Source organism: Oryzias latipes, chromosome 6 (genome assembly GCF_002234675.1).
Source record: "Oryzias latipes chromosome 6, ASM223467v1".
Taxonomy (NCBI): Eukaryota; Metazoa; Chordata; class Actinopteri; order Beloniformes; family Adrianichthyidae; genus Oryzias; species Oryzias latipes.
Window position 1 is genome coordinate 21,024,148 of NC_019864.2, and position 11,020 is coordinate 21,035,167.

The window sequence follows — 11,020 nt, forward strand, 5'->3', positions numbered from 1 at the left end:
GATAAAGAAAAAATAAGCTTAAAATTACATTTCTGATTATTTCTTTAGTTAAATTGAATCAAAAGCAGATAAAAAAAATGCTGTTTGAAAAAGCGTATTGGGATGTAGAAAACACGCTGAGCAGGCCACAAGCTCCCTGCTCCGCTCCATTCTGATACATCCACTTGTAGACGACTAGATCCATGTACGTCTTCGTTCTCCTTGTCTGAGCTGGCATTTGGATCAGAACTGTACGGTTGGATTGCTACAATATTGCTACAATATTACCATGAATGTTAGGCTGGGGTTGTAAGGGACTTTAAGCTAGTAGGACAGCATGTGAGCAAAGACATGATGGGAGTGAGCGCAGGTTTACTGCGTGCCAATGTCCCAAGAAATTCCTGAGGTAGATTTCTAATGAAAAACTGCTGCTCTGCAGAAACTATGTCCTAGAAAATGACCGTTTTTAAAATTTGCGTTGAAATCATAAATAAAAGACCACTGGGAATTTATTTTTTTTAAGTGAATCCAACCTGCGGGTGTGAAAGCGCCCTTCGGTTCTCCCTTCCTGACTCCCTGTTTTTTTCGCTCACTCATAAACACAAACATCCTCCCCTTGAGACATCTCACTACCTATTTATCGCAGTGTGTGAGCCAGCCATCTCCTCCCCCGATCTTTCTCTCAACATAGTGATTTAGTGCCACTCGTCTTTTCACTCAAGTGTCATGACAGCAAGAGCACAGATGAGAACAGGGGAGATTTACAGACTATGGGAGGTCTTCCTTAATCCGTGCTCTGCCAACACTGTGTGACATTAAATGTGCCGGGGTCAGAGGTCAGCTGGTGCTACAATGCTTTTGTGTTGCCGGGGTCTGCAGCCCTTGCAGACAGCTGCTGTCCATTCTGACTCCATGCTCTGATGTCTGGATCAAAGCATCTGAATAGACAAACACACATGCAGATGCTGCGTATAGCTGTACAATGCAGAGGTGTGCAGGTTCATCAACCGGCCTGCTAATAGCATAACGGAACTGTTTATTTTTGCAGCTCAGCTATGTTCGATACTGTCATTGTTATCAGCCCACAAGCTGAACTTCTGACCTCCGCCGAACACATGCCGACTCTGTTTACAGGAGAGTTCAGAGGTCACTGCCTGGTCAGGCTCCCAGATGGAGTCCTTTTAGAACACCTGTTAAGCACACACACACACTGACCTGTGAGAGCACATGACTGAGCAGCATCACATACTTTGTGAGCATCAATTACACACACACAAACATGCGCACAAAACCTTGTCTGATATGAGCTCAGTCCCTCAGAGAAAGTGCACGGCATGAATGATGAGCAGTCACAGAAGCAAGAGGTCAAACCATCTCAAATTAAAGTCTCACAATCCCAACCTAACATTGGCGGTGCAAATAGCGACCAAAATTGGAATCATCCAGCCGTGCAGTTTTGAGCCAGATGCCAGCTGAAGAGGAAACTGAAGGCGTACATGGATCTATTTGTCCGCTCTCAGAGCAGCAGCTTGCCGTAGTAACTTCTACGGCAAGCCACTAGCTTTTTCCAACAACATCTTTTCATCTGCTCCTAGTTCACAACAATTTGAATAAAGATTTTTTTAAGATAAAATTTTAAGCTTAATTTTCTTATGTATGTCCTCCATCAAGAGAAAATGTCACAAGAACATGTTAAAAACACAAAAAGCATTATTTTCATTTTAAACACGTGCATATACTTCTTCATTTGATCAACAGAATGTAAAATTGCACTGATGATAGAAAACAGTAAGGCTCCTTTATTTCTACTTTTTTTTATTTTTCTGATTTAAAAAAAAATCTTCACAGCTTTAAAACAAATTCACTGCAGATCTTTTTCAACTGCATTCAAAGACTACCTAATTATTTTATACTAGTTTTTTATCATTGTACTGAGATTCGTAAAATATTCAAGAATGTGACAATTTTGACATACAGACATAAATTAATTTACACTACCACAGTGCAGTGACTCACATTTCTTATCAGGAAAACAAATACTACACATTTTTCTAACAGTAAATGGGTTTATATTAACCTTTTTAGGCCTTCACAACCAGTTATGAATAGAATGTCCTCTAGAAATGAATGAAATGTCCTCTGAAGTGTGTGCGTGTGCATGGTGAGCTGTCAGAGAAGATCTGGTGAGAGTGGGCTAATTGGAGTTAATTCACCATCTGCTTCCGTGAGCCAGCAGACAGGGTCATTAGCAGAGACAAGCCCGGCCACAGGGGAGGCCGAGAGGGGGATCACCATCCTCGCTATCTTTCTTCCTGCCTTTAGTTTTCATTCCCTTTCCGTCACCCAGAACCTCCTCTTTAGCCTATAATAGCTTGCCTCACTGACCTGTTCTAAGCAGACAAACTAACTTTTTCCTTGTCAACTTGGAGATTTTTTTAAGGAGTTGAAGCGACAGCTTGAACAGATAATGATTGATAAGGAGAGGAGCTTCTTTTTCTTCTTTTGACAAACAGTACTGCCCTCTGCTGGACTCTGAATGTCTCATTCAAAGTTGAGAGCAGGTGGAGTGTGAGAAACCAACACCAAAACAGGTTGTCCAGCAATCTAATAATCTCAAAAAATTAGCATTAAATCAAACAATGCCATCAGGTGTTGCCCTTTTAAAAGCAGTGTGTAAAATTGCATTTTATTTATGCCCAATTTTATGCATGTTTGGAGACATTTTTTTCTCTCCCTTTTTTAGAAATTGTCATTTTCCTTCTCATTATAATTGTTTTATGTTTATTTTCAGAATATGTCGCAAGTAAAACCTTAAACAGAAGCCTCACGCCATGAAGGTACACAAAATGAGTCAAGCTTATGAGCTTTTGGTAACTTGAGTAAATGAGTCACGATCACCAAAGGAAGAATGATGACTGAGGCCGGCCTCCAACCAACCAACACCCGGGTTGGACTTTTTCTCATCCAGTCTGAAGAGAAACATCAATGTGGGATCTGCACATGCTTTTTAAAGACTGTTAAGGGGTTTTATTTTCTTTGACAGAAGTGACTTTGGAGTGGAGGTCATCCGTGAACAGAGGGCACCAGAAAAAACCAACAGTGTGCAGAATCCTTTAGAATGTGCTTTGTTACCTCAGTGAATCTCATCATCTGCGTCTGGAGTAAAATTGATCCCACTTACCTGATTTCTAAGCAGAAGTTGGGATGCATTATTTGCTGCCTTACATTGAGAACTTGTTCTTAAGTTGTAGAGTGAAAAGCCACAGACTTGTGTGCTTTTCCATGTCATGAAGGTTCGGGGTGGGGGGTGGAGATTGTGAGTGGCTCAAAGGCCCAGAGCCAGACAGGAGCCATGAAATATTCCAGGAATTGTAGATATTTATTTGTTCAGGGTGTGCTGCTGCAAAGGGTGGGTTAGCTGACTCCAAGTGTTGAAGTGGAGGTTCAAACTACAATGAATTTCTCCCTGTCACTGGTCAGACTGAGAAAATAAAAGGACACACACTGAGGGGGTGGACCACCAAGGAGCTGCTTTCATGGGTCCCCCAGTTAAATAACAGCTGAGGTGTTTCAGTGGGGATTTTTTCAAGTCCTTAGTTGTAAAGACTGTATGTTAAGTTGAAGATTTTTCATACAGCAACAGCAACCCCTCTATAGTGTGCTTTTTCAAAATCATACACTCAGCAAAAGATGTGTTGTATTAGTTTCAGTGTAAAAACTAGTCATGGATTTTATGTTTCTGATACTTCTGACCTCACTTGTCCATTAAATTCTGAAAAACCTCCTGCTGTGAGTCATCCAAGCTCCCAGAGGCGAGCCGGTCAGTGAACGCCTCGTTTCAGCTGCCGTGTCAAAGACGTTCATGCATAGTGGGCTCATAAAGGAAGAGACAGGGGAGTCGTCTCTCTGTGTGCATGATGATGGACTCTGTTGACAGACTCCTCTTTGTTTCTGCTTCATCTCAAGTGACTGTTTTGCCTGGTAATGCTTGGGAAAACATAAATGTGGCACCATGAGTCACAGTGTCAAACATTCCCAAAGGGCAGAGTTTCAATCTCAGATTATTATTTTTTCCTTTTTACTGGCAATATTTTCAACATGTAATCAATATTGTTCTGTTTTCATTTAGTGTTAATTTGATTGAAGAGAATTGATTTAATATAAAAAATTTGCCTTTTTGACTATTTATTTCTGGACAGCTCCTATTGATGGAGGACCTACTTGTAGCTAAATGACAACAGTTTTATGACATTCTTGAACAATCTGAAATTGAGAATTACACTGGTGCATCCTTGTCCAGGAAATTTCATTATTATTATTATTTTTGTGCATGGATGCATGAGGGATGATATAATTCTCAGTCGAAAATTGGTTATTATTTATTGTTTTATTACATGACACCAGGCTTTGCATCAGACAACAGAAAAGAATTTCTTCATCACTACATACGCAAATTTAAAAAAAAAAAAATCCAAAATCAAGGTTTGAACTTTATCGAGGGGACAATGCATCAATGCATACCTAGTATACACTAAAACTGCAGGTGGAAAAATGTGAAACTATTGATTCAGAAATTCGCAAAACCTCTTCCAGGAACAAATGAGGGAAAACTTTTAGTTATGTCTGGAATATGAGTTGTTTAATTAATTGTTTTACTTAACAAAAAAGCTCTTCCTTACCTTTTGTATCATAGTAGGTCAAATGGAAATTAGATGATTAGTTGGCCAGTGATAAATGTTGCTTTTGTTTTACAGTTTGTTGTCAAATTAATTCAGTGCATTCCATCAATTTCTTGTTTAAACATAGTTGGTAAAACCAATATTTATTGCTGAATCAATTTTTGACATATAGTACATTAAGGAAAATAGATCCCTCCATGGCATAAGGCAGGGGTGTCAAACTCATTTTCACTGAGGGCCACATCAGCATAGTGGCTGTCCTCAAAGGGCCAGATAGAACTTATACTTGTAACTAAATGTAATGTAAAAGAAACTAAACTACTCCTTAATGTTAAATTACTCATTATTTCTGTATTGTAACTTTTTAAAGTTACAATAACAGTTGTACAGAAAACATGTTTGTTTGTTACTTTAGCATAAATCCTTTTAAATTTTGTCCGCTTAATAAAACCCACATAACTCCATTAATGAAGGATCAGACTGTAAACTGAGCTAGAAAGAACATGTGTTACACGTGTAACATTTTACAAAAAAAGGCTGCACACAGCCTTGCATCCAACTGATTGTTTGATGACAACAATTTGTCTGCATACACACATAAGACCTGCAAACATTGAATAATTACAACAGCAGCTACACATAAACAATATGTAATCAACAAAAAACAATCTTATTTTAAGAAATTAAAAACTTTTGTGCTCTCACGGGCCACGTATAATGCCGTGGCGGGTCACATTTTATTTATTCATTCCTTCATTTATTTATTTGAACTAGGACAGTGTATATTAAACAATGTTTCAGCAGCTGCTTCGACATAAATGTGCCAGAGTTATTAGCACAGGAGCTAAATTTCATCTGTTGTCCTTAGGCAAGATAAAAGGTTCAACGGTTACACAAAAAAGTCCAAGAAAAACAACAATAACTAATGCCTGCAGGACTGTTTTTTTTTTTCAGCCATTGTTTAAGAGCTGTTTGGAAGGTAGGGTAGTTTTCACAGTTTCTAATATGCTGTGGCAGCGTATTCCATAACTGTGTGCCACTGATTGACACCACAGTTTGGCTGAATGTAGTCCTGCGCCTTTGAACATTACGGTCCCCTTTGGGAGAAAACCCTGGTGCCTATTCCAACATTTGTTTTTTTACTTATAAAATCGTGAGTTTGATACATGTGGTATAAGGTTATACAAAAGAAGAAGAGCTTTCTAAATCCATAAGCCGGAAGAGTTGGCTCAAAATTTAACCTGAACTGAAGAGATAACAGATGCAAACACGTGCTAATTTGAATGTTTTACTTTCAGGGAGAGAACATTTCGATGTCTGACTAAAACTGTCACCCTTACAGTAGAGCTGTGCATCCAGACTTTAAGTCAAACTTCCATTACATTTTCTTATGACATTTTCCTGCTTTTGCATCTCTGTAATAGTTATTATTAGTTGGTTTCTGTGGAAGTTGTTTGAGTACTATACCAGACATATTTAACCCCTTACTGTTTATTGATGCAAAAATGCATAAACTGCTTTAAGTTAGCATAGTAGAAGCAACAATTTAAGTGACGTATTTTTTCATACTTGAAAATAAATTCAGGCATCAAGGTTTTAACTGCAGGAGGTCCTATCGTGCAGTGGGGCAAAAAAGTATTTAGTCAGCCACCAATTGTGCAAGTTCTCCCACTTCAAAATATGTAATTTTCATCATAGGTGTCCCTCAACTACGAGAGACAAAACTAGAAAAAGAAATCCACAAAACACATTGTTTGATTTTTAAAGAATTTTTTGTAAATTATGGTGGAAAATAAGTATTTGGTCAGTAACAAAAATTCAACTAAACCTTTTGTTACATGCCCTTTGTTGGCAATGACAGCAGTCAAACATTTTCTGTAAGTCTTCTCGAGGTTTTCAAAAACTGTTGCTGGTTTGGCCCATTCCTCCATGCAGATCTCCTCTAAAGGAGTGATGTTTTGGGGCTGTTGCTGGGCAACACGGACTTTCAACTCCCTCCAAAAAAATGTTATGGGGTTGACATCTGGAGACTGGCAAGGCCACTCCAGGACCTTGAAATGCTTCTTACTAAGCCACTCCTTCGTTACCAGGGTAGTGTGTTTGGGATCGTTGTCGTGCTGAAAGACCCAGCCACGTTTCATCTTCAATGCCCTTGCTGAAGGAGGTTTTCACTCAAAATCTGACAATAAATGGCCCCATTTATTCTTTCCTGTACACGAATAAATCGTCCCGGTTCCTTTGCTGAAAAACAGCCCCAGAGCATGATGTTCCCACCCCCATGCTTTACAGTAGGTATGGTGCTCTTTGTATGCAACTCAGCATTCTTTCTCCTCCAAACACGACGAGTAGAGTTCTTACCAAATGTTCTATTTTGGTTTCATCTGACCATAGGACATTCTCCCAATCCTCTTCTGGATCATCCAAGTGCTTTGTAGAAAACTTCAGACGGGCCTGCACATGTACTGGCTTTAGCAGGGGGACACGTCTGGCACTCCAGGGTTTGAGCCCCTGACACCGTAGAGTGTTACTGATGGTAGCCTTTGGTCCCAGCTCTCTGCAGGTCATTCCCTAGGTTCCCTTGTGTGATTCTGGGATTTTTGCTCACCATTCTAATGATCAATTTGACCCCACAGGGTGAGATCTTGCGGGGAGCCCCAGATGGGGGGAGATTATGAGTGGTCTTGTATGTCTTCCATTTCCTAATAATTGCTCCCACAGCTGATTTCTTCACACCAAGCTGCTTACCTATTTCAGATACAGTCTTCCCAGCCTGGTGCAGGTCAAAAATGTTGTTTCTGGACTCCTTAGACAGATCTTTGGTTTTTGCCCATAGTGGAGTCTGGAGTGTGACTGATTGAGGTTTCTGATTCTTCTTCTTCTTTTGGTTTAAATGGCGGTACACACCCGTGACAAGGTACAATACCGCCACTTATTGTGTTGGAGTGTCAATAAATGTGAATGTGTGGAGTTGTCGGTGCATTGCTGAAAACTCCACATTAAAGCTTTTCCCCATAAACATGTGAATACTTTTGACCTTTTTTGTTGTTTAAATTACTTTCATTTTTTAAAGCTGTTTATTCATTTGTTTGTTTATTTATAAGACCACAGAAACATTCGACTATTTGAAATGCATGAAACAAAACAATTAATGTAATGATTTTTCACAGAAATAAAATAAAGCTTAAACCACAAATAATTTTTCACAGAACTAACATAAAGCTTAAACCACAAATGATCCAACAATTAATTTGCGCCAAATCATTTTTAGTTTCAATAGTCGGAATCACCACTAGGAGGCGCTAAAAAGCCGGGCGCTACTGTACAGACTGCGTATCAGTGGCAGGGAGACCGGGATGGCCCGACGCTGCTGGAAATACACGTTAAGAAAAAATAATTCCGTTTAAAAGATTTTTTTATTTTTATTTCTGACCAGCTTGTTTGCTTGGCATTTATTCGAGATGACTGGGATCAAAGGAAAAAGTTCTGCAGCTCTGTCGCTTTCAACTTCGAACAGCTAACGAAGCTACCTGATGTGGTTAGCCTAGCTATCTACTACGTATTTCTTTTTACGAACTAAGTTTTTCGGTCTGCGCATTTTTCGTATTTTATGTTTTCCTTATTTTTTGTTTGTTTTAACGGCGTACTTAGTTGCGTAAAGATGAGTGCTTCTTTTGAGAGGCTACGATTAAAGCTAATTAGCTAAAGTTAGCTTGTTGTGGCTAGGTGGAAGCTAACGTTGCCGGGCCGGACAGCAACTTCAAAGGCGAAGTTTTGCGAAGCCAAAAGAACCGTGCGGTGGCTCGAAGGCAGTTCCCCTTGCTGAAAGGCCTCAACTCGCAGCCATGTTTGAAGTTGAGACCCATATATCGTGCCTTTTCCCGGAAATTCTGGCCATTATTTTCAGTTATATGGACGTTAAAGACAAAGGGAGAGTAGCACAAGTGTGCACGGCCTGGAGGGACGCGTCCTACCACAAGTCTGTGTGGAGGGGGGTGGAAGCCAAGCTCCACCTGCGACGAGCAAACCCGTCTCTGTTCCCTAGCTTGCAGACCAGGGGGATAAAAAAAGTTCAGATCCTCAGTCTGAGGCGAAGTCTGAGTTATGTCATCCAAGGAATGCCGCACATCGAAAGCCTTAACCTCTGTGGATGCTTCAACCTCACAGACAATGGTCTCGGACATGCCTTTGTGCAGGACATCCCGTCCCTGCGGCTCCTCAACCTCAGCCTGTGCAAACAGATCACTGACTCCAGCTTGGGCAGAATTGCGCAATACCTCAAAAACCTGGAGGCGCTTGACCTGGGAGGATGCAGCAACATCACAAACACGGGCCTGCTGCTGATTGCCTGGGGGCTGCACAAACTCAAGAGCCTCAACCTGCGCAGCTGCAGGCATGTGTCCGACGTGGGCATCGGACACATATCCGGGATGACTCGCAGCGCTGCGGAAGGGTGCCTGTCCCTGGAGAAGTTAACCCTGCAGGACTGCCAAAAGCTCACGGATCTGTCTCTCAAACACGTCTCCAAGGGCCTCAACAAGCTCAAAGTGCTCAACCTCAGCTTCTGTGGAGGCATATCAGATGCAGGCATGATCCACCTGTCCCACATGGCCCACCTGTGCAGCCTGAACCTGAGGTCATGTGATAACATCAGCGACACCGGGATCATGCATCTGGCCATGGGCTCTCTCCAGCTGTCTGGGCTTGATGTCTCCTTCTGTGATAAGATCGGAGACCAAAGCCTGGCCTACGTTGCCCAGGGGCTGTATCAGCTCAAGTCCCTGTCGCTGTGCTCCTGTCACATCAGTGACGACGGCATCAACAGGATGGTGCGGCAGATGCACGAACTCAAGACTCTGAACATTGGGCAGTGTGTGCGAATCACTGACAAAGGGTTGGAGCTGATCGCAGACCACTTGACCCAGCTGACAGGGATCGATCTGTATGGTTGTACCAAGATCACCAAGAGGGGCCTGGAGAGGATAACACAGCTCCCATGCCTTAAAGTGTTGAACCTGGGACTGTGGCAGATGACTGACAGCGAGAGAGTGAGATGACATTTCCTGTATTTTGTTCAGAGAGAGTCTGCTTTAATCCATCCATTATTTGACTTCTTAAACTGTGACTTCATTAGAAGAGGGACTCACTGGAACAATTCTACTCCATTTAATCTGCCTTTGGTTTGGTCATGTTCTCTTGTTTTTTTTTTGGTTAAATCACCATCTGTGCACATTTCTGTCTTGCTACCTCACCTGTTCAACAGGAGTGCCTATAGTCACTGAACACAAGGTAAGACTGTGTACTCTAACATTCAAAGGAAGTTTTATTTCAAAAGGCCAGAGATTTTCTTAAAATGTTAGTTTTAATCTTTTTTTTTCTACTCGAGTGTGTATAAATAATTTTTACGTTAAATGACTAAATTGTACTTCAAATTGAAGTGAGTAGTTGGCACCTGTCTCCTTGTTTACCTGTGTACAGTGGGTTGTTTTATATTCCCGAGGAAGTAATATATGTATTGTTTTGTACTCTTGTCTACAGTAAGGTGTAGTGATGAACAGCTTCTGAGACTTATATGCAATACTGAAAAACTTCATCTTTTTTTTTTAATCTGAAGAGCTTCCATTAATAATAAGAGTATATGTTTAAGAAAACAGTAATTAAAGACATTTTATATTCATACTGTAGTGATATTTATGAATAAAGATTCTAAATATATATTTGTTTCCTCTTTAATGGTCGTCAATATGTTGCACATGAAGAATTTAGGAAAAGGCTAACATTAGAATTCCCATATATTAACTAAAGCTCAACTTAAAAGTATTTTGTTCCTTTAAAAATGATGAAAATTGACAGGGAAAAAAGTAAAATGTCACTGTTGCCTGGTTATAAATGTAGCTTTGGTACCGTGAACGTGTTTCACAAATGAACAGGGTTTAGAAAAATTCTGCATAAAGTAAAAAGGTTTTCTGCTTCCATAGAAATTTTTAGAAACACGTTTTTGGATTAGATCAGGGGTGGGCAAACGTTTTGACTTGTGGGTCACAAAGCGTTCTAAAATGTCACAAAAGGCCTGGACCCAGGATCTGATGTGGCGTGTTTTGGTAATCCACCTCATTAGAGATAGAAATAACAGAATCTGGACACAAACAGGCTTTAATCTGGATTAAGAACAGAACATTTTTGGAGTTTTGATTTCAAAACTGTGACTTTTGTTCTCATTTTAGTGTCAGTTGCAGCAATGCGTTAAATGTCCCTCAGGGGAAAAATGCTGCGTTCGTGTGGTGTTGGAATAATCTGAAAAATGACTGTTCAACAGAGAAAAACAACAAAATGCAACATCAATGGGGATTTCTCCGCCTAAACAA

The 11,020-nt window shown here is 40.5% G+C and overlaps 1 protein-coding gene across 1 annotated transcript; it reads left to right on the forward strand.

Annotated features, from left to right (window-relative positions):
* The first annotated feature begins 7,965 nt into the window (after positions 1–7,965).
* Positions 7,966–10,370, forward strand: LOC101162045 (F-box/LRR-repeat protein 14). The gene has a single exon (XM_004069697.4). The coding sequence runs from the start codon at positions 8,501–8,503 to the stop codon at positions 9,710–9,712; it is 1,212 nt and encodes a 403-aa protein (XP_004069745.1). The 5' UTR covers positions 7,966–8,500; the 3' UTR covers positions 9,713–10,370.
* The last annotated feature ends 650 nt before the right edge of the window (positions 10,371–11,020 follow it).